Source organism: Tiliqua scincoides, chromosome 2, assembly GCF_035046505.1.
Source record: "Tiliqua scincoides isolate rTilSci1 chromosome 2, rTilSci1.hap2, whole genome shotgun sequence".
In the NCBI taxonomy this organism is placed as follows: domain Eukaryota; kingdom Metazoa; phylum Chordata; class Lepidosauria; order Squamata; family Scincidae; genus Tiliqua; species Tiliqua scincoides.
In genome coordinates, this window is record NC_089822.1 from 12,687,532 (window position 1) to 12,713,599 (window position 26,068).

General features: G+C 42.9%; 1 protein-coding gene and 1 pseudogene across 2 annotated transcripts in view; one reads left to right on the forward strand and one right to left on the reverse strand.

Annotated features, from left to right (window-relative positions):
• Nucleotides 1-26,068, forward strand: part of NEDD4L (NEDD4 like E3 ubiquitin protein ligase) — a 267,298-nt gene that overhangs the window by 64,022 nt on the left and 177,208 nt on the right. For both annotated transcript variants that reach the window (XM_066616668.1, XM_066616669.1), the window contains exon 2: nt 10,021-10,094. In XM_066616668.1, the coding sequence (XP_066472765.1) occupies nt 10,021-10,094 (74 nt within the window). The remainder of the gene's footprint in view (nt 1-10,020; nt 10,095-26,068) is intronic.
• On the reverse strand, nt 9,056-9,172 carry LOC136642333 (5S ribosomal RNA; annotated as a pseudogene).

The following is a 26,068-nucleotide window of genomic DNA, read 5'->3' on the forward strand; positions in this document are numbered from 1 at the left end:
GGGACATCCACTAAAATTGAGTGTCTGTGGAACTCCTTGCCATAGGATATGGTGACGGCATCTGGCCTGGATGCCTTTAAAAGGGGATTGGACAAGTTTCTGGAGGAAAAATCCATTATGGGTTACAAGCCATGATGTGTATGTGCAACCTCTTGATTTTAGAAATGGGCTATGTCAGAATGCCAGATGCAAGGGAGGGCACCAGGATGAGGTCTCTTGTTATCTGGTGTGCTCCCTGGGGCGTTTGGTGGGCCGCTGTGAGATACAGGAAGCTGGACTAGACGGGCCTATAGCCTGATCCAGTGGGGCTGTTCTTATGTACATAGCCTTTTCTGTATAGCCATTAACAGGTCTGCATTTTTTTAAGTGTGTATAGTGGGAGTTGTAAGCGGAAACGTACAGGTGAAGGAAAACTGGTGCAGGTATCAAAAACCCTAAATAGCATTGGCAATGGAGGTTGGCTGCCCCAGCAGGGGAAGAGAATCATGACTTGGGGTATTCTGGAAGAATGTATTTATTTTAGATCACCAAAAGATCACTTTTCTCAAGATTACTGTTATGTAGAAAGGTTGTGGGTGGGAATATGGCAAGGTTTTATTTTGAACACAGTTGTTGAAAGCATTCATTTGTTTGGTTTTTTAATTATGATGATTCTGAAGCCGTTGATTCTGTAGTTAAGGGGTGGTTCTGGAACATTCCCAGTCCATCTCTGCCTGCGCGGCTGGTTCTGTAACACTAGCATTTAGTACAGCTATGCCCTCAACCTATGCAGTTCTCTGTTGTCATGTCATGTCTTAGGATGAGATTGTCTCTCCATATGTTTCTCCTGTCAGTCCTCACTGTAACAAGAGTCAGTGCTGTATCTTGGGGGTTCTGGAAAATCGAGCAGATGAGGGGAAAAAAAGGAGGGGCTTCCAGGCTTTTTAATAGTTGCATAGAGGGGGAAACTTTGCAGGTTTTTTCCACCCCCATGTGACAAAAATGCATCTGCTGAAATTCTCTCCTTTCTGTAGAAGTATTAAAGGCGTGTGAGCCCTATTAATCCTGTGTACAGTCACAGTTTGAAAGGCTGAATAGTTAGAACAAACCATGGACTATAGGTAAGCAGGAGAGGGCTTAAGCAAGATATGAATTCTTGACTTGTGCTTGAGGGCATAATGCCCAGGTGAGTCAAAGTGTGCTGACACTTGAAGAGGAGGGTCGAAAGAGGCACAGGTATTCACAGGAGCTGGGTCTAGGCATGTCTTGTTAGCTGATAATGGAGACCCTTTTCAATCAAGAGGGTGTGGAAAAAGATAAGCAGCCTTCTGAATTGTGTCCACTGCAAATGAAATGCCTGGGGCAAGAGTTTCACTGAGGCTTCTGGCAGCTGGGATGATACTCCTTTTAAGGCACCAATGTTCAGGCAATGAAACCCAAACATTCTCCTGTGGGTGACGAATGCATCAAAACCTGCGGCACCTACAGCAGCATATTGGCTTAGAAGACAACCTGTCGTCCCAAATGCCAGCTAAAGGAATAAAGAAAGAAAAGAAGTCTTCCAGTAGGGTGGCCCCTGATCCTTCCAGTTGCCGGCAGCTGGAGCTTTGCTGGCTCTCTACCCGCTCTCCCCACCTGGCCACCTGGTGTTCCCTGATGACATCATTGCTGCGTGCCATGGTGTTTCGAAGGGTTGGCCACTTTTCCCTGCTCCTACTAATCAGTCTGGGAGTGAATCAGGGCTCGCAGGCATCAGCAGATGAGTACTCCACAGTCATAGTGAAGTCAGCATCCAAGGCAGTGGTTCCCAAACATTTTTGACTGGTGGGTCCCTTGACCTATTAGGCCATTGGCCGCAGCTCCCCATTGGGACTGCAATCCTATACATTGTAAAGGGTTTTTTTTTGTGAGGGTTCCACTGCTCCCCTGCCTGGTTTCTGTGGCTCCCCAGTGGGCTACAGCTCACAGTTTGTGAACCACTGATGTAACACATTGACAGGAAAAAGGACCAACACTTAGGCACTGTTCTTATACCACAGATAAGTTACTCACTGATGAGCAAGTGTGGAAGCTAAAGTTTCATAGCGATTGGTGTCAGCTGAAAATACTTAGGCAGGCTGGTACTATAGCAGCCTAGGTGCTTCCCTCAAAGTACACAGCTCCTTCTGTTAGGCTTGAATTGGGATCAGAGCACTTGTGGTGCAGGAGCCTGACCACCTGGAGTCCCAGTTAAGAGATTCCTCCCCCCTCCTGTTGCCTGTGTGACAATCCATGTGCTGAGTTGCTGTCACATGGAAAGTGTTGACACCAGCTTCAGCCCACACTCTTATTGAATAGGTGTGGCACCAACATGGAGATTCTGTGTGCAATAAGGGAAACCCATGTGGTGAGCTATTTGTTATGAGACATGAGCTCATGCAGTGGGCGGGGCAACACCCCAGGTGGTGGGCGTGGTGATGTACCATCACTCAGCCTCTACTAGTTTTTTGGCTGTACCTTTTGATAAAACAAAGATAGAACACATGCTGCATGAAATTACGCACTGATTGATATATAACATGGTGGTATTATTCCTCAAACTGTGATTTTAGTTACAGTGGTGCCTCGCAAGACAAAATTAATTCGTTCCGCGAGTCGTTTCGTATTGCAAAAATTTCATCTTGCGAGGCATCACTGCAAACTGCAAACAGACCAAAAAAAAAAATTCGCAAAAAAAATTCGTCTTGCGAAGCACGGCCATAGAAAAATTTGTCTTGCGAGTCACCAAAAAAATTTGCAAAACGTTTTCGTCTTGCGAGTTTTTCGTTGCGCGAGGCATTCGTCTTGCGAGGCACCACTGTATTTTGATCACTAGTGGTGTCACCCCACCCAAGGGTGTCAACTTACTAACACCTTATTGCAGCAGTTCTCAAACTTTTAGCACTGGGACCCACTTTTTAGAATGACAATCTGTCCAAGACCCACCAGAAGTGATGTCATGGTGGAAGTAACATCATCAGGCAAATTAAAATAAACAAGTAGAAATAAAGTAAAACAAATAAATAATTAGAAGCCAGCCCTGTTCCACCAAGTGAATTTCCTCTGTAGCGTGACTGCAATAAGACCCCCCCCCAAATCAGTAAAGTTTTCAGTCCCACCCAGTGCCCAGTTCAATTTAAGAACTTCTGTTGAAACCAGATCACTGTCAGGATCCACCTGGCTTTGCAAGTCTCAAAAAGGTTCACCTTATCAGCTGAAGCCTCTGTTTTGATCATTTTTAGTGGGGGGGGGGGGGCTGCCTTCTGGAGCACTTGTTTAACTGAAGGTGCATAGGATCAGGACCATTCTGGTAGCCTTGCACTTTCCTTCACCTGATCTTCCACATCAGCCAAGGCATGTTTGCTTACTCGCAAGTAAACATGACCGTGAGGCTTAGTTTTGCTTTCCATAGAGCGCAATACATTCATCTGCTTGGAGGGAGGGACTTCCTTCTCAGGTGTTTTTGGGGGCTGCTTTCATTGGATAGGAACCATTCTGGTGTCCTTGGATTCCTCTCAGCCTGCCCTTTCTGACACATTAAGGCAGGTATGCCTACTCACGAGTAAACGCACAATACGGCTCACTTTCACTTTCCATAGGGATCCATGCATTTTTTGTTCTCCAGTTTTTTTGGCCATAACTTTTGATAGAAAGCAGATATTTCACTCTGGTTTTTTGCATTGCATTCCGTTCGAAATTCCGCATCCAGTGGTATATACTATGATGGGGTTACTCCTAACCACTGCGATTTTAGCATGTCACCTCCCCCAGGGTGGGTCACCCTCCCTGTGCGCGTCACCCGGTGCGGCCCGCACCCCCCTAGCGACGCCACTGGTTTCTGAACCACTCCTTGAAGTTATCTTCTGAAATGTAGAGTTTAAAAAACAAATATTCATGAACCTGGGTGGAATCCAGATGTTTAATGTTTTCAACTCCCTGGTTGCAAATATGCAGTTGCCCAGTCTGGTAAAGCTCATATTATCATGGCTGAAGACTCTTAACTGAATTTGGTGTCCAGGGAAAGTATGTAGGGTTTGGTGTCCAGGGAAAGTAAGGAAGACACGATACAGTAATGACTTGTTGCTGGTGAGATTTAAGCTCAGAGGTGATGTTGAAATGGTGACCTGAGGTGTGTGAGGCTGAGATGGAGCCGAACTGCCTCTTGCCAGTACTGATGGAAGGAACTGTAGGGAAGTGCGCCTATTCAAGTTTTAAGAAAAAAATAGTCTCCTTACACCAGTAGGCAGAGTGAGTCATTTTACACTCCCTGACCCCTATTAAAACTTCTGGGATAGGCTTGTTAACTGGTACACGTAGCTAGGAGTCTTAAAGCAATCTGCTGTACCTCACCCTGTCCTCGACTGCATGGGAACCGGTTATAATTTGTCCATTCATTAACGGATATGAGTGAATCTAAGGGACAATTTCATAGATGTAGTAGGGCAGTGATTGTAGGTAAAGGTCTTGAATGTAAATGTAATTAGAGTAACTGGTAGTGGTCGTCATCATCATTGAATCAAACTGTTGTATTGGTTGACTGAGAGCCCAATCCTAGGCATGTCTACCCTGCACATGCGCGATCTTGTCTGATCTCGGAAGCTAAGCAGGGTCAGGCCTGGTTAGTACTTGGATGGGAGACGGCCTGGGAATACCGGGTGCTGTGGGCTTATACCATAGTCTTTGGAGACTGAAGGTTGCCAACCATTCTACTCATAAGTAAGCCCCATTATAGTCAATGGAACTTACTCCCAGGAAAGTGTGGATAGGGTTGTAGCCTTAGGCAAATAGTAGATAACATTTTTACTCTGTGTTTTATCTGGCATGCAGAGAGAACAGAGCTTGTCAATTACCCAAATATTCCAGATAACAAAGCTTTCAAAAGATGGAAACCCTTCAACAACTAGGCTCTGTCAATGATGCTAATCCGTCATTCTTCCTTCTTCATGGAGCACTCTAGGAAAAGAGACATTCCATCTCCTTCCAGAAGAGAAGGAAGTGGAGTGTGTCTGTTCCTAGAAGGCCCTCAGGAGGAAGGCAGGGTGCAGAGTGCATCACAGAGGAAGTCCTATCAGGTAAGTGAAGAAGGGTTGGGGTGGGGGGGGGGGCTTGCTTAACCAACACTGTATGAAGCACATATTTGTGTGGCAGGCATCTCCATCCTCCGCAACCAGCTGGCAAAAATGCCAGTTCATGAAATTTGCAGGATTACTTGGCTGTCCAGTAGATCAGATATATCAGTAAATACATTTTCAGCAGTCCAGCCACTGCAAAAATATTGGTGGCATAGAGTTCAGAAGTGCCTGAAGTCACATATCTTGGCTCCCATCCAAGAGCCCAAACTTCTGTTATTCTTACTGTTTGGCAGGATTTTATAGACCAGGTGTGTCAAACATAAGGCCCAGGGACCGGATGCAGCCCGCGGAAGCTTTTTATCCAGCCCTCTGGCTCTCAGCTGCTGAACAGTGCTGCTGCAAGGGTAATCCCACATGAAAATTGAGCTCTTATATCTTGAAATATGATCAAGATTTGTGTATTTTCTCTTCTGTCATTTGCAGCTAATGAGTTCCTAAGTGAGAAAAGGTGCTTATTTTTGGTTATGAACTGTTTAATGTCATCACTTCTTGCCTAATGACATCACTTCTGGCCCTTGGCAGGCATCATGAATGCTATTCGGCCCTTGGTATGAAATGAGTTTGACACCCCTGGTATAGACATTCTGCTTCATAAGGATGGCCTAAGATACTTTGACTGAAAGCATTTGAGCATTCGGAAGAAGACTGTCATCGCAAGTGTTATTGCTTTTTATTTACATTCTGCAAGACTGGCAGTGATGCGAACTCCAAATAAATGTTTTTGGTCACAATTGATTAGGAGGCTGGAGAATCTCATAGGAACTTTTTTTTAGTAGTTATGAATTTATTCATTCATTTATTTACATGCTGCATTTTGCCCCAATAATGGAGCTCCCATTAACATACATTAAGTAAATGTGATACATTGCATCACAAACCTAATATCTGAATGGTTGAGACTTCCTTTGCTTATGTAAAGTACAATGTACTTGGATGGTGCTATGTAATTAACAGTAGTAATTATTATGAATCTGAACTTTCGTCTTCTAGCCCAAAGGGTTATGTTCTCCAATGCTGTTCCCTCATAAGACAAGTCAATGAAATGCTGTATAATGAGAAGTCATTTATTCAAATCTATGTTCAGTCCATGTTTAAACATTGCAACAAATTATGGTTGGTTGTGATGAGAACATGATAGTGCAAATCTTAGGCTTGCATTCCCCCTCTTTTCATGCACAAAAGTAGAGCTTGAAAGCTTCCTCTTGTGATTTTGAACAAACCACAATTTCCTTTATTTGGACATAATGAGACGAAGCTTTCAGTCTCCTCACCTTGCACTTTGTGACAGTGTAAGTTCATGTCTCAGGTAGTCATTACAGAGATTTTCTAATAATTCCCACCCCCTCCAGCCCTAGTATGTCCTTTCTGTCTATGTATATAAACACATTTTCCATCTTTAAAATAGTTACTGTTAAAGCTGAGCATGCTACTATAAAGATCTTTCATAGATTAGGGGATTTTGGGGATTGCATCTTTCCTACTGTAGAAGTGTTGCTGCTGTGTGTCTGTGTGTAAAGTGCTTAGGGTACTCTTTTCCTCAAGTGGTGATGGCAGGTGGTGGGTTATTATTGTGTTTTACTTTTTATGGAGCAATAAATGTCAGTTCTCCTCTTAGTTAGGGACTTCTCATGTATATGAGAGCCAGTTAAGATAATAGCTGACTACGTGTTAGCTTTGTCTTGCTAGATACAAACATTGTTGGGTGTCCTTTTCAGGATGTCCTCTGATCACCTGAAACTAAGCCCAACGTTTTATGTATTCCTGGGGTAGTACATTTATTGAGTTCATATGTTCACTTCAGGCAATTTTTTTTACCAAATTCTCTGCCTTTTGGGGAGAAACTTTTCACATTGACTCATTTGGGGTTTGCATTCTGTATAGTCAGCTACAAGTGTGTCCTGCAGCATGCCTGGATCTCCCTCTGACTGCACATTGCAGGGGAAGACCAATAGTTGCTGGTAAAGTTTCTTTTAGGGAGCTTTACGGAGCACTTCCCTAGATAAACCACTGGCCACTGTTTGATGAGAGAGAGGAATACCCACCCTCACCTTTTGGATGGTGGAAGAGGTAGAGGATACAGGCGCTCCCCCATATATGCAGCTCCGGTATCTGTGGTTTCACTTATCTGGATTCTAGGGGACCCCCTTTGCTCCCCACATGCCCTTTATAAGTGCCCTCATTTACTATAGTAGTGCTTGCAGCGCAGGTGCTTCTTGCTTAACAGTCTGCTAACTGTCGACTAACAGGAAGCAGGACCCTCCAGCATGCAGTCTGGTTGCCTGCACCTTTGGTTCTTCCATTAAGCAGGAAGCACTTGTCCCCGTTTGTGTCCTCCAATATCTGTGCTGTCTTTATTGGGGGGGGGGCCTGGAACGGAACCTCCACTGATATGGGGACCCACCTGTACTGTGGTAGAGATACTGCCCATACAGTTGTCTCTATTGATACCTGTAGCCTGCATCAGGGTGACTCTTGGGTCAGTAACTATACATTATTGGGGCTGTGATGTTGCTGGTTCCCTCCATCAGTTCCTGGCACCTAAAGGTAAGGGTGGAAATTCCCTTCCTTCTCTAACTGACATATCAGCTACCAGTTTTCACCTCACAGATTGTTCTCACCGGCTGCTGCTTTCATCATCATTAGAGATTCCTATCGAGAAACCCCACAGGTTCCCTGAAACAGACCTTGAAAACCACTCAATTCTAGAGTGACTTTCAAAGCGCAAACCTATTACTTGGCTATATATGATGTTGCACCAGCAGGGATGCATACAAAATCTTCTTCTGCAAGTATCTCCCTAGTGTTTGGGATTGCATATTATCTGAAGTGACTGGAGTGGAGCTCAGCATCTGGGGTTTATCTTGAGTTGTATTTCCAGAATAAATGCACTAAGAGGACATGATTAAAAATAGGTGCTTTTTGTCTTTTGGGCCTCTTTTATATTGCCTTTATATTCCAAAGGAATGCTCGTGTTCTCTAGGTGGATGCTGAACAAAAGATTTTCTGCAACAGTGTTCCTTTTTAGAGCGGAGGGACTGTTTCTTATTTTGTAATTTTTTTTAAGTATTCTGGCAACTTGGAGAAGAGATAATAAAGCTTGTGAGCAGCAGGTATCACTACTTGTTGCTGTCTCCAGGAAATACAACTTGAACATCATAGTCTTTTTGTTAAAGCATTTGCAGTGATTTGTAGCAGGATGGTAGAAATCTTTTTTTTTGCTCAAGTTGGTACATTAACTGTCCTACTTATTATTCTCTTGTTTCTGAATTACTGGACCACAAGATGCCACAAATCAAACATTACTATGCAGTGCAAAGTTCATTTTGCCCTTGGCATACAATGAGTGTTATCGGAGAGAGATCTTATTGACTCAATAGGGTTCTGATTGTTTTGAAAAATCCTTGCAATTCTAGAGGGCAGGCGCCTTCTGCCTACGTACTGTAAACATTTATGAAGGCCATTTTAAGCTGCTTCCAAGAACAGAAGACTAATGTTTAAAGTCCTCCTGGATGTGTCTGTTCTTTCCAAAGATGCCCTAAGATTGCCCCCTCCAGTTTTCTTGTGACTGTCCCAAAGGCTTTCAGTGACTTACAAATGAAAAAAAATTGCTGAGTAGGAAAAACCATTTCAAAATACAAATGAGAACAACCAGTAAAAGCAGCATCAGATATGTACAGAGAATTTTCAACTGCTCCCTGTAGGTCAAGAGAGACAAACTTATGTCTGTTTTATACTGCTTTTGAAATCCTTCTCCTTTCAAAAATGTTCCTGTACATGGAAAAATAATGCCAGTGAGAGGGGTTGTAGCATGGTCTTCTACCTGACATGCCTGTGTCCCAAGTGTGAGATTTTTTGTTTCGGGGGAGCATTTCAACATGGAGGCTTAACATGTTTGGCAACCTTCAGTCTCGAAAGACCATGGTATAAGCCTACAGCACCAGGTATTCCCAGGCGGTCTCCCATCCAAGTGCTAACCAGGCCTGACCCTGCTTAGCTTCCAAGATCAGACGAGATTGGGCACGTGCAGGGTAACAGTTGCTAACTTACCATCTGAAGTGGGGCAGTCCACCACTTCAATGAGAAACATCAGGGCATTGAATATAACCTGCAGACAAATTGCTAATCAACAGTCCATGAGAGGAGGAATTTACTACTGTTACCATGTGTATTTTTTTTATTTTTGGTTTGTTAAAGAGGTGGTGCCTGTCTGTCCGTGTCTCTGCCCTGTATCTGTGGGATAGTTCACTGGTTCATATGGTGATGGCCTTGGAAAAAGTACAACCACCATCTCGGGAATCCCACGCACATGGTGGCGCAGCTTCATGAGAACGACATCTTTGCATAAACAGTGTGTTTCCGCAATAAGCAATAGCCTTGTAGGTTTCATGGGGATGGCCACTGTAAGAACTGTACAACGTCGCATCATCCTGCATTTTTAATATTTGACTGTAATCTGTTTTCACATTCGTAGATGTACCTTCTACAGCCCCCATTGTCTAGTGCAGGAGATGTATTTATTCCAGAACCTGTGTGTTGGAGCTTTATAGTAGACAGTGGCAGGGGTTTGACTGCTTGGCATTGCCTGATTCTAAGGCCATGAGAGTTTTGGCCTGCGGTGTTAAGCACCCCCACTGGAACTTCTTGCTGATCTTTTTCAATGAGGAGTCCTGATGGTTCTGGGAACAGGGAACCAGTGGCACTCCCTGTTGAGCCTGACTGTTCTCAAGAGTGTTTTCCTGAAGTACTGTATTGTCAGTTCAGAGGAACTGAAAGGAGCATTTGATCTTATTTGATTTTAAATGCTACTTGCATTTGTTTTCACAATATTTCAAACCAGCATTGGGTTCATGTTTGCTTAATATTAATATATAATTTTATTTTTTTAAAACAGGAGGAATCTCGTATCCTAAGAGTTAAAGTTGTTGCAGGAATTGATCTTGCTAAAAAGGACATCTTTGGAGCGAGGTATGTATGTTACAGTTCTCTTGTATGTTGCAGTTAATCTTGATTGGGTTGAGAATGAACCCAAATTGCCTAGGTCAGCGGTTCCCAAACTTTTTCAACTGGTGGCTCCCTTGACCTGCTGGGCTTTTGGCTGTGGCTCTCCATTAGGACTACAATCCTATATGTTGTATAGGGAGGTGGGCATTTTGTGAGGATTCCGTGGCTCCCCTGTCTGGTTTCTGTGGCTCCTCGAGGAGCCACTGCTCACAGTTTGGGAACCACTGGCCTAGGCAGTTGCTTCATTTGGGCATTAGCAGCAGCAAAATTGCCCAAAGGAGCACGGCAGAATGGTAACTGAAACAGAACTTCAGTCATTTTGTGTGATGGTTGTCCTTGGACTGATAGTGAAGTTACATTTTACTTGAGTTTTTTTAAAATCATCCTGTAATGCTGTAATTGTTTTTCCTTCTTTTGTCGATGCAGTTCCTAATTAAATTAAATGCGTCTTGCTTTAACCAAACGCTGTAAGCAGAAAGCTTATAGCAAGAAAGGCAGGCAGGCTGACTGCAGGTTAGAAGGAAGACTTAAGAGCAAACATTAACTTCCTGCTGATGATCACTCTTAGTCTGCAATCCAGCCTGCAGGCTGGCTGCCTACTTGTCTTGCTATAAGCATTCTACTTTTGTAATGTTTGGTTAATCAAGACACGTTATTGCTTTGCGCAAGTGCCATAAAGATAAATGAAAATAATGGGTGCTAGGGGTGCAGGGAACAGCAGAGATAGGTTCCCCTTTATCTACGGTTTCTGGTATCTGCAAGGGGGCAAGAATATGTCCCACACAGATACCAAGGGTTGCCTGTATATTGCAGACAGCGAGAATGTTAATATTATTGTTCGCTTCCACTAGTAGGGTGAGTATGTTTGTTTTAAAGGGTTGTGGGTTGCTCTCTCCTACTATTCCCATTTGACTTCTTGTCTTTTCTGCCTCTGTGTAGTAATAGCGGCGGTTCTCTCTCTTTGTTCCGATAAAGTTCTTAACAAAAGTTGGGATGCGTGCATGTGCCTGCTTTAATCCTTTACCCTGCTAACACCTCCTTCCCTACCTGCAACAGAAGAATAAGTGAGGATTCTAGCAATGTAGGGCGATTCTAATTTTCCTGTCTGTCTGTCATGTTCATCCTCGGAAAATCAGCTCTGAGAATCTCCCATCTCTGTCTTGGGATAAGACAACCCAAGACAGGGCATTCTCGGTCATGGCATCCCATATCTGGAGTGCCCCCCCCCCCGAGAAGCATTCTGGTGCCATTTGACCAGGCCATTCAGTATCAGTGAGCTGAATTTAAGTGCTGAGCTTTTTCTGCCTTTGTGCTGGCTTCATTTTTCCAGTGTTTAGTGCCTCTGCTGATTATTTTGTGTTTAATGTTGTATTTTCTTGTCATATTGTTAACTGCTTTGGGAGCCACTAGCTGAAGATGAACATAAATATATATTTTTTCAGAGTAAATAAATAGTTTAAAAAGTGTATTTTTAATATCATTATTACTAGGCTTATGTATGTATCTTTGCTTTGAATACTCTAGGCACAATATTGATGAACACTATTAATTTCAGTGTTTAATATGCTTTAACTGGGCAACAACCTTACTTGAGAGTACAAGATATCTAGGTGCTGGAAGGACCTAAGACTGTACTCTGGGCAGGACATTGGGGATGGCTGAAATTTTCAATGATGTGTGCGTTGTTGAACTTTGTAGGCTCTCCTCAGAACAAGGTGGCTCAAAGCAATGTGTAGTGTAAACTACACAAAACCAATAGAGCTCTTCTAAAAGATCTTGAATTGAGAGACTCACTTATAAATGTTTGAGCAACTGGGCAAATACTCTCTTAATGAAATAGTGCACAACAAAACTTGGGCTGCTGGACACTTCAGATGTACTCTCCCGCCCCCATCCCACATCATCTTGTATTCATAGCACTGGGGGCTCCCCCTGCTGGCTGATCAGGTTGTATGGAGAGTTTTTTTCTTTGGGAAATATCTGCCCTGAACTAGTGGCAATTGATCAATGGTGCCATGTGTTTGTAATCTGCTTTTCAGTGACTTAGGGTTCAATCCTATTCAACTTTCCAGCACTGCTGCAGCCCCAGTACAGCCCCAATTAAGGGAACAAATGTTCCCAAACCTTGAGGAGGCCTTTGTGACTGCCTCCCCAACATAGGAAGCAGTGCACTGGCACAGCAGCACTAGTGCTGGAAAATTGGATAGGATTTGGCCCTTAATACTCTTGGTAGAAGAGAAACTGATTTGAAACCTGCACAAGCGTAATAATATGGAACCTTTACTGATCAAGGAAGTGAATGCGTTTTTCCAGTTATGACTTTTATTTAACCCATTTTTGCCCAGCCCACAGGTGTATACATTTGATCTCTGTTGCATATATGCAACTTTGGGCAAAAATGGTTTAATGGGGGGTGGGGAGAGGGAAACTTGTAAGCAGTGTTGTCTGAAGGCTTGATGATCAAAGGAGACGTGGATGACATTCTAGGGCCTTGGGGATCAGAGCTGATGTCATGTCTTGTCCAGGATTAGAAAGAACTAGGTTCAAATTTTGCTTTGGTTATGAATTTGCTAAGAGGACTTAATTGTCAACCTCAGCTCCTTATTGGAGAATAATACTGGTCTACTGTACAGGAAGGCCGATATAAGCAGTTTGTGTGAATCACTTATGTATGTGAAGCTGTTGGCATTTGGGCTGAGCTGAATGATTAGCTCGGTTTTTGTTTGTCTTTTAGCTGCTGCACTATGTATATTGTAATGTTTCATTATTTTATTCTGAAGATCCCTTCAGGAAGTGTTGTGAACGCCCATTAGCTCTGGCAATTCTTGAGTTCCAATGAAGACTGTTTTAAGAGCTGTACAAAGAGCTGCTCAGTTTTGAGGTGGCTGGGATAGATCGAGGCTGTGAGTGTCAAGCACATAGTTGTGCAGGTAGCCTAGTGTCTTGGACTACAGCAACTGAAACTGATCCAACAAAAAAAGGACAGCCAGTGCCCTGAATGCATTCATTGCCACAGCTGCAGAACCAAGGTAAAAAAAATGCCTTGTATTCACTTGAAAGTGCTTAGAAGAGACGTTTCAGCAAGTTAATGAAAGATCCTCTCTCCAGCCAGACTGGAGAAGGCCAGACCCCCTGGAAGACATTGTGCAGATGCAATGTTGTCAGAAGTATTGTTCATATATTGCTGCTAAATAGGCTCAAAGGTAGGCCCTTGCCACTCCATTTACTACCACCTGTATTCAGTCTCCCTAGCTGCTTCATGCCCACAAGGGCACTGGGGGAGGCATGTTGATCATCTCAATTAACTGTAATGGAGGCACAGAGTGATTAGAGCTTTGAAAGTAGTGTGATCTATACTAATGGGAAACTCCCTGAAGCTTCTTGGGGAATCTCTCTGATTCCATTGACTTCCAGGGCTGGAATATTTTTAGGTCTTTTCATGCAGAAACTTCTGCAGTCCTAAACCCAACCAGGAAGTGAACTGACCATGATAAGGCAGTCTCAGTGAAATTCTCCATTCCAAAATAACCTACATACTGCCCAACTGAGAACGCCAAGTACAGTACAGTGACCCTCCCCACTGTACAATGGGTTCATTTGTTGATCAAGTCACTTTGCAATAGATCCATATTTTAAAAAAAGGTTCACTATATGATAAGTTATTCAATTCACGATGGTAATTTACTTCAATTTACTTCTGTACAATTACCACAATTACTTCTTACAATTACCCCCAACTCTTGGATGATGAATAAGCCAATCAGGGATGCAAATACAAGAGTTTAGTAGCATCTCAGCCAATGGTAACATTTTAAAGATCATGGCTATGTGAATGGAGAGTAGGACATAGCCTTGTAATTTGTATTTTATAATTACAACATTTTGTAATCTTGGCCTCTAAAGAGTGGCTTTTAAAATCATTTTTAGAGAGGGAAATTGCTTAGTTCTGTGGCAGAAATTTCAACTTCTGAGGCCTTGGAACGAATTACCAAAAAACAATGTGTTGTTGGGTTCACATTACAATATTTTCACAATGCAATGGTGTCTCCAGAACTGATTACCATCATAAAGCAGAAGTCCACTGTATGTGACCTGCCACTTGTGTTGGGCTGTTGATCTGATGACCATGAAGTCTAGCTGTGCTAGACAGAGCAACCTCTGTATGACTGTTGGATCTCTCAGCATCCTAAACTTGCAGGGTCTTTATATCCAAGACCATCTTGGCTTTGGTCAGGAGACTAATCATCAGCATGGTGGCAGAATTTATAGTGTGTCCCAACTGCCCAACATCAGGTAAAAATACTAAGAATTGGAGCTGCACTGGACAAGAGCCCTGAAAGCTATGATGCAAACCCTGTGCAGCTCTTCCACCCCGCCCCCCGAGTGCTCAGCCCTTGAGCATGTGATGATGGTGCACCAAGAATCCAGCTGAGCAAAGCTGAGACTCCTTCCAAGTCTTGGTGATGCAAACCAGGTCAGCACCATAACTGATCATCAAGTCATGGGTGGAGGTTGTTTGTGGACCAGCCTGAATTTGAGCAAGAGCACATGTTCACAAAGCAACTTCAAGCCACTGCAACTGGATAATGATCAGATAGCATGATAGGCATTAAGTGTCTAATCTTCCTTACTTGGCTTGTCCAGGCCCCCCCCCCATTGCTATAAGATTCCAGTGTTAGTGTCTTGCATCAGGTTATAATTGTCAGTGGATCCAGAAGGCTTTCATTGGAGAAACCATTCCCCTGGAAACCCATGTCCTACATCTCCTTTTATATTTTTCTCAATCCTTTTAAAAGTCAAAAGATACAGATTTTAATTAAAAGATTTAATTAATTATGCACTTCAAGTGAATTTAAACCTTTTTTTAAATAATTGTGCTAAGGCATTTGGATTCTTTGGTGCAGAATCTGTGGAGAACATTATTGGATGTGCTGATGAGTCAGAGGCTTAAAATAACTAGGTAGGTAAAATGTTAAAAGCCAGCAGTCCAAGTCGTGAAGCAGGCGAGTTGACGCTCTTTCATTTTGCCATCCGTGGGCCGATCATCACTTTGCAGTTCAAACTTGAGGGTAGATACCAAATGACAACATACGCACCTTGATAGCAAAGAGCACGCAGATGTCGGATTCAGCACATGTATCTGTAAAATGTTCTGAAGTGGTCCTAGTCATGAGGCGTGACTGTAATTTTCCCCCCATCAAGTGAAGGAGCTTTTCAGTGCTTGGTGCTAGGAAATAGTTTGCAGAGAGGCTCTTCTGCAGTGTCTTTTGCGTTAAAATTCTTCCTTGGAGAACGCTTGGTTTATCTGGATCTCTTTGGAGACAATGTTGCTTTATACCATTCCACTTTGGAAGGTTTGCTTTCAATAAGCATTCTGTTTTACTGGTGTAGTTTTGCTATTCCACTATTTGCTTGTAAGCCTAGAATGTGCAGTCCGGAATTCAGTTGCCCTGTTTCCTCTGAAACAGGGGTGCTCAGACCCCAGCCCTGGGCCAACTTGCAGCCCTTAAGGCCTCTCAACGCGGCCCTCAGGGACCCCCTAGTCTCCAATGAGACTCTGGCCCTCCAGAGTTTTGTTGGAGCGCACACTGGCCTGATGCAACTGCTGTCAGCGTAAGGGTGACTGTTTGACCTCTCGCGTGAGCTGTGGGATGAGGGCTCCCTCCACTGCTTGTTGTTTCACATCTGTAATGCAGTAGTGGCAGCAAAGGAAAGGCCAGCCTTGCTTTGTGCAAGGCCTTTTATAGGCCTTGAGCTATTGCAATAATAATAATAATAACAATAATAACAGGTATTTATATACAGCCTTTCTTGGTCTTTATTCAAGACTTTATTCAAGGCGGTTTACATAGGCAGGCTTTATTTAAATCCCTTATTAAATAGGGATTTTTACAATTTGAAAGAAGGTTCTTTCTTTCAAGAACCACTACATTCAGGTGTTTCATTCCGATCTGGCTTCACATTCTGGCCTCCATCCTCCCCCGCTCAGAGCAGATGGAATAGCTCGGCTTCAGCTTGTCAGCTGCTTCAAGGTCGCATGGTGCCGGTGGCCTCGAACTGGTGACCTTGTGGATGTTATCTTCAGGCAGACGGAGGCTCTACCCTCTAGACCAGACCTCCTGCCCTATTGCAAGACCTTCATTCATTCATATAAGTTCATCTTTAATATAATCAATTATGTAAACTTATGTAAATTTATTCAAATTTTAAATGTAAATTAATTCTCCCCCCCCCGGCCCCCAACACAGTGTCAGAGAGACGATGTGGCCTCCCTGCCAAAAACTTTGGACACCCCTGCTCTGGAAGATGCATATTCAAGAAAAATAAAAACAAATGGGGAAGTCTCTGTGTGAATTTTTATTGTTCACATGATGGTATTTAGGAATGCACAGAAATTTGCAACTCAGAATATAAGTTCCATGCCTGTCACCCCATTTTTTGCCTCTTGTCCAAAGAGCCACTTTTATATGGCATTGTATAAATGTTACTGCAGCATTCCTCAAATTGTGGGTCGGGACCCGCAAAATGGGTCGTGAGCGAAATTCGGGTGGGTCCCCATTCACTTCAATATTTTATTTTTAACATATTAGACTTGATTCTCCCGTGGTATGTAACTGCATGTGGGGAATGTTACAGATCTATACTTTAAACAGGCTATTGTGTGTATGCTTTTTAACAATGATAATAAATGGGACTTACTCCTGGGTAAGTGTGGGTAGGATTGTTGTGCAGTCTAGGATTGTTAAAAATTTTCCTGCTGGATTATGGCACATCTGGTCATGACATCACTTCCGGTGGGTTCTGACAGATTCTCATCCTAAAAAGTGGGTCCCAGTGCTAAAAGTTTGAGAACTACTGTATTATTGTATTGTACATATTTTCTAACCATACCACCTCCGCCAACTATGAATCATGAAATATACCGTAATGTAGGCTTGCACAACATAAGGTTCATTAGCAAAGTGTAGCCTCATTTCTGAGGTGGTTGCAGCTCGCTATGACTGGTCTCAACCCTGTGTGTGGTGGGGATAATAAGGGCTTATTGGACTCGTGCACTGCCTTGGTGTTGCTGGAGAGGACTGTTGTGATATGTTTTTCTCTGCTTGCTCTTTGTTCCCATTTGATACTGAAGTAGCAAACATATCCAGAGGCATTGCTGGTTTTTTTTTTATCACAGCAATGTTCTATGTTTTTCTTCTCATGGCACATTGACCTTCATGGTCTTCACCTTGTGATGTCTCTTTGGGCTTCTGGAAGACTCTTCTGGGTTCTGCAGCTTTGTTTTTAGGCCAGCTGTCTGTAGTAAGGACTTGCCTGTCCCACTTCCTCGGCTGGCTCCTTGGAAACAAGAGCTGCAGAACCCAGAAGAGTTTTTCAGCAATTTTCAACTGCTGTGCTCCAAAATTCTTGCGGCCGTTTTGTGGTTGAAAGTCACTGTCTTATCAGGTAGTCTATAATACGACTTTGGCTGCAGCTGGTGCGACCTTGATATAGCTTGCATTGGAAGCAGATGATGGGGGAGGCAAGGATTTGGGGATTTGGGATTGCTGTTCATCTCAAGTCTGCTACCACCTCTTACCAGCCCTCTGTGAACACAAGCTGCATCCATCTGTTTCCTGCTAATTTGAGCTTGCAATGGATCATTTGCCTCCTTACTGGGCTCCTTGTGTAGTTTGCTCAAACCCAGAAGTGCAGGACTTCTGGTTCTATTTACAGGAACTGCAAAGGAAATAGCTCCTTCTTTCATGTGGGTCCCTTTAAATAAAACTGGGTGTTCCATGCTTCTGGGTGTGAGAAAACCACACAAGGAGTACAATAAGGGATTGTTTTTTCCTCCAGAGTGTTGTAGCAAAGGCCATGGCATTCCAGGTCATGCCAGACTCGGATACATCATTTCTGCCCAGCCCTCAACTGTGTACACATCTGATCCCTGTTGCGTATATGCAACATTGGGCAGAAATGGCTTAAAAGTTCTGTGTTCACTGTGTCTTCTAGATGTACCTGCACCTCCTCCCATGTATATACCTTCGTGTTTTGCAATTAGTAGGGCAGTCCCTTTTCTGAGCATCATTTTTCTGGAACGTGAACTGCATCTAAAGGAGCAGGGCCTTTTGTGTATTGGTACTGCTGTGATGGGATGTTCTCTTCAGATATCAAGTTCTACCTTTGCCTAGTATCTGTGAGCAAATAAAAACCTTAATTTCTCCAGCCCCCACATCATTTTTCAAGCTTCTGACCTCTACATTCTGTTCTATATATTTGATAGCTAAATAATCAAAGACCATTTGATGTGATCTTGCTTTGAATTATTTGGGTTGTTTTCTTTCTGAAGGATAGTGAATACTTTAATTTTTATTAATGTTAAAAACGTAATAAAATGAACTTTGAAGTGATTTGACTTGTATATTGGTGTTTTGAAGTCTACTAGCTGCCTAGTGTGTATTTTTTGAAGACACACAGACAGAGAATAGAATAACTAAGCAAAACAGTTCAGAGAGTGGCCCTGGAGAGATTCATCCAGGAAACCCAACACACCTTAACATATGTCAACAGTCAGTGAACACAAAAACAGTAAGTAATGTGATAGGCATGTAGAACCTCTCTCTCACTCCAGAAATCCGAGGTGACGGTATGTAACAGTAAGATATCATTTACCCACTCAGGAATGGGAATGCTTGCAAAGTTTAAAGATTCTTGTTTATCATGCCAGCTAATGGAAGGGAGCAGCAAGCTGCATTCAGTGACATTATTGCAAATTGTGTGATCACATAAGAGTCTGGTTCATGTCAACAAGGCAATGTGATTTTAATAAGCTGTTAGACTCTTTAGGACAGAGGTGTCCAAACTTTTTGGCAGGAGGGCCACATCATCTCTCTGACACAGTGTCGGGGGCCGGGGGGAAAAATTAATTTACATTTCAAATTTGAATAAATTTACATAAATGAATATATCAGAGATAGAGATCAAATATATTATACGAATGAATGAAGGTCTTGCAATAGCTCAAGGCCTATAAAAGGCCTTGCACAAAGCAAGGCCAGCCTTTCCTTCACTGCCACTGCTGCATCATAGACATAAAACAGCAAGTACTGGAGAGAGCCCTCATCCCACAGCTCAGGTAAGAGGTCGAGCAGTCATCCTCATGCTGAGAGTAGTTGCATCAGGCCAGCTTGGGCTCCAGCGAGTCTCCAGAGGGCCAGAGGCTCATTGGAGACTGGGGGCTCCCTGTGGGCCGGATTGGGAGCCCCCGAGGGCCGCAAGTGTCCCCCGGGCCGGGGTTTGGACACCCCTGCTTTAGGATATCAAAACTGGGTACAGACTGGCAAAATTCTGTGGGCTTATGGGCTTCCCAGGGGCATCTGACTGGCCTGTTTGAGCAGGACGACACTTGATAAGATGAGCCTTTGGCTTCATCCTGCTCCCCTACTTATGTACTTTCAGGTTACAAACATTTAAGATATGAATGCAGCCAGTTTGGCTTCTGCGGTCCTGTCTCCTCTCCACTTCTAGTTCTAGCAGTCCTCCTCGGCAGCTGCAGAGTTTTAACCCCTTCATATACTTCTCCCCTCGGTCTTCCATCCTCGGTAATCCTTGTATTTAGTGTCCCTATTGCAATAGCACCAGGGTCATTATTTTTCAGTGTTTCTGAGCAGCCTCCTAAGCTTCTGCCAGTCTAGGTGATGCACAGGTGATGATACTGGATAAAACCGGTGGCATATCAATCAATCAATCAACAGTATTTATATACCGCTTTTCAACCAAAAGTTCACAAAGTGGTTTACAGAGAAATAACTAAATGGCTCCCTGTCCCAAAAGGGCTCACAATCTGAAAAGATGCAAATGAATACCAGCAGACAGCCACTAGAACAGGCACTGCTGGGGTGAGGTGGGCCAGTTACTCTCCCCCTGCTAAAAAAGGAGCACCCACTTGAAAAAGTGCCTCTTACGCAATTAGCAGGGGTTATAGGTATTTTCACCTATACATATAGGTGAAAATACCATTGTTGGTCCAGATGCTGATGGACTTAGAGAAAAAAACTTATGGATGGACCGCTGGAACTTAATGTGTTCATAAGTAGGGGAACTTCTGCACATGATGAGAACAAACTGGTTTTCACACCATGAGAATGAGAGGTTTGTTGCCTATGAAAGCTCCTTCCACAGTAACCTAAATAGGGGGGGCCCACAGTTTTGGAACCACTGAGTTCAATGGCACCTCTGTCCCCTTGCTGCTTTTGGTTTTTTTACAGGGGCTTGTTTGTGCTGGGAGGCTTTGTGAAGCACCTAGTGAACCTGGTTAGCTGGATCTTTAGAGTTCCGTGTGCCCCTTAACATCTTGAAGGGGCTGGTCCTCCCTGTCTTCTCCTTCTCCCCCCCCCCCCATTGTCCTTGATACATTCTAATTTCAACATGTAGTACTTTTCAGAACAGTTCAAGTTATGAGCGTATTTTTAGTTGACACCTATGCTATTCACATTGATAGGGAGAACAGAATGACTGTTTACTGTGTTTTTATGGGGCTCGTTAAAACAATCCAAGTCAGAAGGCAGTGTTTTCCTTTCAGACACGTGACTTTCCTTCCTCAGATTCTCACAATCTTGTCCTTGAAGTCAGTTCAAGGTGTGCCGCTTGACTTGTATACCAGTTAAGCCAGCTGACTTGTGGTCAAGCTGCTTTGCAACCCAGTCTCACTAGCTGTTGGAGAACAACTTCTTAACTGATTAATCCATTACATCTGAGATGAGGAAAACTAGTTTTGAAGAACAAAACATGCAGTGTTTGTTTTTAGAGGATGGAAATGTGTCTCACTGCAGGCATCTGTCTTGTCATTTCCTCCTTTCTCTCTGTCTCTCGTCATCCTTTTGAAGATGGTGCTACTTGCAGTTTTTATAAATGCTATTAAAATAATATAAAACTTATTTTCTGATTTACTGGAGGCACCTTTTCAGTTGCTCAATGTATTTTTAATTGATTGGATAATTAACCAGTCAAGCATTGCTGCCTTAATTTTAAAGCGTTACAGCTTAACACTTGCCTCTGAAATACATCTAACAGAGAACCAAGACAATTTCAGTTCCAGTACATTGTGTTCTTGCATGGCCATTTAGTTCTACACCATTCTGTGATTGGGCTGCTTGAGAAAGCTTGGGTCTCTATTACCTTTTTATGCCTCCAGACCTTAGCATTTTAGTATCCATGAGATTATGTGCAGAAATCATTCACCTTGGGGTCAACAAGGAAAGTGAATCCCCTCCCATCCACAGTGAAGTGCTGATAGTTGTTTAAGGTAATGGGCGGGGTAGGATTTACTAGAAGATTCCTTCCGTACACATTTGAACTGGGTTCAGCTATAACTTATATGTGCAGTTTTTTGTTTCCCTCTTCCATCTTGGTGCAATGTTGAAAATGCATCGAGGAGTCATAGTTTCATTATCTGCTTCCCACTGTGTTTGGAATTTGTTCTGTACTATACACATTTGTACATGGGCTGGTGAATATAATTTCTAAAGGCTCGCCAAGTTTTCCCCCAGCTGCTACACTAAAGCAGATCCTGAAATTAAGGTGTATGAATGGTACTACTCACTGTGCACTTTTTCTCCCAGACAGAATTTCCACAGCAGTTTTGGTCTTCAAGACCTCAGTGCCTTTCATGTGCAATGGGTTTATTTCTGCTCCAGTAAACTTGTATTGCTGTGTAAGCAGAATTTCATTGCCTCTTATATGCATATGTGCAATCCTGAAGATCTTTACGTTTTTTGTTTTTATACACACTGTCAAACAAGCACTCTGTGTGTGTATGTGTGTGTTTGCCATTAATATGTAGCTATAATAGGGTGACCTAGGGACATGATCAGAGTTTCTTCAGAAACATATTTCCTTCCCTACATAATTTTCAAAATATGTTTGGGACATTTACTTTAACCACCTCTTCCAAATCATGAAAAGGGTTGAGAATATTGATAAGATGGCTTTGCAAACATTGAGGTTGAATTTTATGATGACATTTTAAATATATATATATATAGGATGCATGCATGATGAATCACAAGTGTGTTGACTTTGGTGTTTTGGAAAGTCCAAATTGCAGCTTGGGGAAAAAAAAGTCCTTAGAACACAATTGGCTTTCTGAAGTCATTGGCGCAATTCAGACAAACTGGCTTGTGCCAGCATAGTTTACCACCCAAACCATGTTTCCAAATACATAGGCAAAAACATTAATAAAACATTATCTGGTTGCCAAGCCAGAATCAATCACAAACATCATCTGTCAAGTCAAATATCACCCTATAACAGTGGTTCCGAAACTGTGGGTCAAGACCCACTGGTGGGTTGGGATCTGAATTTTTCCAGGTCGCCAAAGGATGATGAAAAGATCAGATAACTAATTGCTTAAGGCCTGAGGCTATTCAAGATGCTCTAGGTGCTAGTTAACCCTGCAAAGAGCTCAGCTCCTGCAGTTTGCAAGCATGTGTAAATATAGGGAGATAAATGTTTGAGGGTCTTTTTTTCTAGTTATTATGTATAAATAAAATATTATTTCTTTTTAGAACTCTGTTTCTTAAAGTCTGGTAAACCTAGGTGGGTCCCAATAGACTGAGTGTCATTTATAAAAGTGGGTCCCAGTGCTAGATATATTTGGGAACTGCTGCCCTAAAATAGTTAAGCTACCATAATCAGAGATTTGCATGATGTCTGAGTTAATCCATGGTTAATGGATTAGATCCTAATTTTGAATCCTAATTTTTCTTATTTATCACTTTTTTCATGAGGATCCTCTGGACTGGAATGGGATGTGGCACAGAGCAATGTGTCTTGGAGGAGGAGTGAGCAAAAATGGGTGGCGGGAATTTTCCATCCCCTTGTATGATCAGAAATGCTATCCTTTTGAACAAGAAGCTTGGATTCCAGGCATTACAGTGGTTGTTATACACCCAGGATGTGTTTACTGTGTACTGTATACCTAAGCAGGTGAAGTGTGAATGTGATAAGCCTATGTCTGCAGCCATGAAAATTTTGCCAAGCCCAGAAGCAAGGATTAGCTGGGTCTATGTTGATGTGTACTTCATGACAAACTTGTGTGAAATTGTTGCATGACAACCAGTCCCTTAACTAGGGCTGATTTTTGACCCTGACAAATTAAGCAAGCTTAAGGTAGGATGAAAGCTATGTGAAATTTGTACCCCTCAAAATCCCTGCTCCATTTTAACAACTTCCCCCTATTTTACCAATGTCAAACTAGGGCCAGTTTCATGACCCAGTCTAGGGCCAGAAGACTGTGGGTCTAATTTCAACATACAATTCCTGCTTTTGACTCCCTTGCAATATTGTCGAAATGTGGCTCGGCTTTGTGGGTAACAACAGTCCATGTGGCAAATTAATTTGAAAGCAAACTACAGGCATGTGCTGCTTAACAACCGTTTGCTAAATGACGGACAGCATATACAGCTGTGGTCAAAGCACAACAAAGAGGCTCTTAATGAGGCAGTTAGGACTCCCATAGCCTGCAGAAGAGTGTCTGTTTACACAACAAAGAGGCCGTTAATGCAAAGAAGAGGCAATCTGTCTCCAGTAGCCTGTATAGCCAGCGAGTGTCTGTTTTTACAAAAAAGCTCTAGATTGGAACAGATGTTCACTTAATGACCTAATCATATAACAACAGGGATTGGAGAACGTATCCCTGTTGTCAAGTGGTGCATACTTGTATTTCACTGCTTGATGATCAATTTCATGTCTATAAACATCTGTAAGTGCTGATTTTTAAGGGTTGTGTATTTGTTGGGTTGGGTACTATTTTTTTACTAGTACATTTGCTGCTGCCCTGGTACAGATTTTGAATTCTAATGTTGCAGTGTCTTGGGACCAAACTTCACTCATGGCTGCTCCATTCCGCTCTTGGTCTCCAGGTAACACTTAGTTAAAACAGGTATGTGACATTGTTGTAAGCAACTTTATCTGCAAGCACCAGCCAGTGATGTGGAATGGGGGCAGGAAAACCCTGAGTGCAATGATGTCACATCATGCACTCTGACTTGAGTGTTGATTGTTATTCAGGTCACATAACTCTGATATTGTGTCATCTTCACTGAACTCAGAAACAACATTGAAGCTAATCAAAGTGTTGTGTTTGACCTTTTAAAGTCCTAATAAGTCTTGGCAGTGGCATCACTAAGGTTTGCTTCACCTGGTGCCGGAGGCCAGTGCATCACTCACATGATGGACCTCCTCCCATTCAGTGGGCAGGGCAGTGCCCCAGGTGGTGGGCATGGTGAAGTACCATCACCCCGCCCTCCCACTGGTTTTTTGGCCATACCATTTGATCGAATGGGGATATTTCAACATGGTTTGTTTCATTGCATTCTGCTGTAAATTACACATTGAATGGCATATAACATGATGGTATTATTCCTACAAACTGCAATTTTAGTCACTAGTGGTGTCACTTCCCCAAGGGTGTCACCTTACTAACACCTTTTTGGATCCGTGCTGTGTCATAATAGCTCATTGGCTCTTTGAACAATCGGTCTCATTGGCCCATTTGCATTATTAAAGAAATGTACTTTTTTGTTACTTAAGACAGTTGCATTTTTGCTTTCTGGGTTTTTGGCCATTACCTTTGATAAAATGGAGATATTTCACTCTGGTTTTTATGTTGCATTCTGCTGTAAATTACACATCGAATGGTATATAACATGATGGTATTATTCCTACAAACTGCAATTTTAGCAATTTTTGGTCACTAATGGTGTCGCCACCACCACCATGTTTGTCACCTGGTGCAGCCTGCACCCCCTTAGCGACGCCACTGAATCTTGGACCAGGATATCTTATTTACTTTGTCCTACTCTTTCCCCAAGAAATTTAGGCTAGCACACATAATCCTTTTCCTTTCCCCTTTCCCTCCTTATTCTTTCAACAACCCTGTGAGGTAGCCTAGGCAGAAACTGACTCAAGTCAGTGACCATTTTAAATAAGTACTATAGTATAAAGTAAAAAGCAAATTTATTGTTTACAGGAGAAAATAAAAGCACACCAATCTATTTCTAATTCAGATTAAAAGCTACAACCAGGGTATTGATTAAGCAATTGTATTTGTGCCTCACTACAGTCACAGGAGATGGATTCTCATGAAACAACTTGATGTATCAGTTTGGCTATTGAACATAAGAACAGCCCCACTGGATCAGGCCATAGGCCCATCTAGTCCATCTTCCTGTATCTCACAGCAGCCCACCAAATGCCCCAGGGAGCAAACCAGATAACAAGAGACCTCATCCTGGTGCCCTCCCTTGCATCTGGCATTCTGACATAGCCCATTTCTAAAATCAGGAGGTTGCACATACACATCATGGCTTGTAACCCATAATGAATTTTTCTTCCAGAAACTGGAGCATGTATGACACAAGTGTCATACATGCATGTCTCCGTATGTAGTGGAAAGCCACTGGCTAGTACAGGGGTGTCCAAACTTTTTGTCAGGAGGGCTACATCATCTTTCTGACACTGCGTTGGGAACCAGGGAAAAAATAATCAATTCACATTTAAAATTTGGATAAATTTACATAAATTTACATAAATGAACAAATTAAAAATGGAACTTGTATGAATGAATGGTCTCACTATAACTCAAGGCCTATAAAAGACCTTGTGCAAAGCAAGACTGGCCTTTCCTTTGCTGCCGCTGCTGCTTCATGGACATGAAGCAGTGGAGGGAGTCCTCGACCTGCAGCTCATGTGAGAGGTCAAACATTTGGCCCTTGGACTGACAGTACTTGCGTTGGGCCAGTGTGGGCTCCAGCAAGGGCTCCAGCAAGCAGTGTAGGCTCCGGAGGGCCAGAGGCTCATTGGAGGCTGGGGGTCCCTGCTGGCCAGATTGGGGGTCCCCAAGGGCCGCAGTGGCCCCAGGGCTGGGGTTTGGGCACTTCTGGGCTAGTATATCC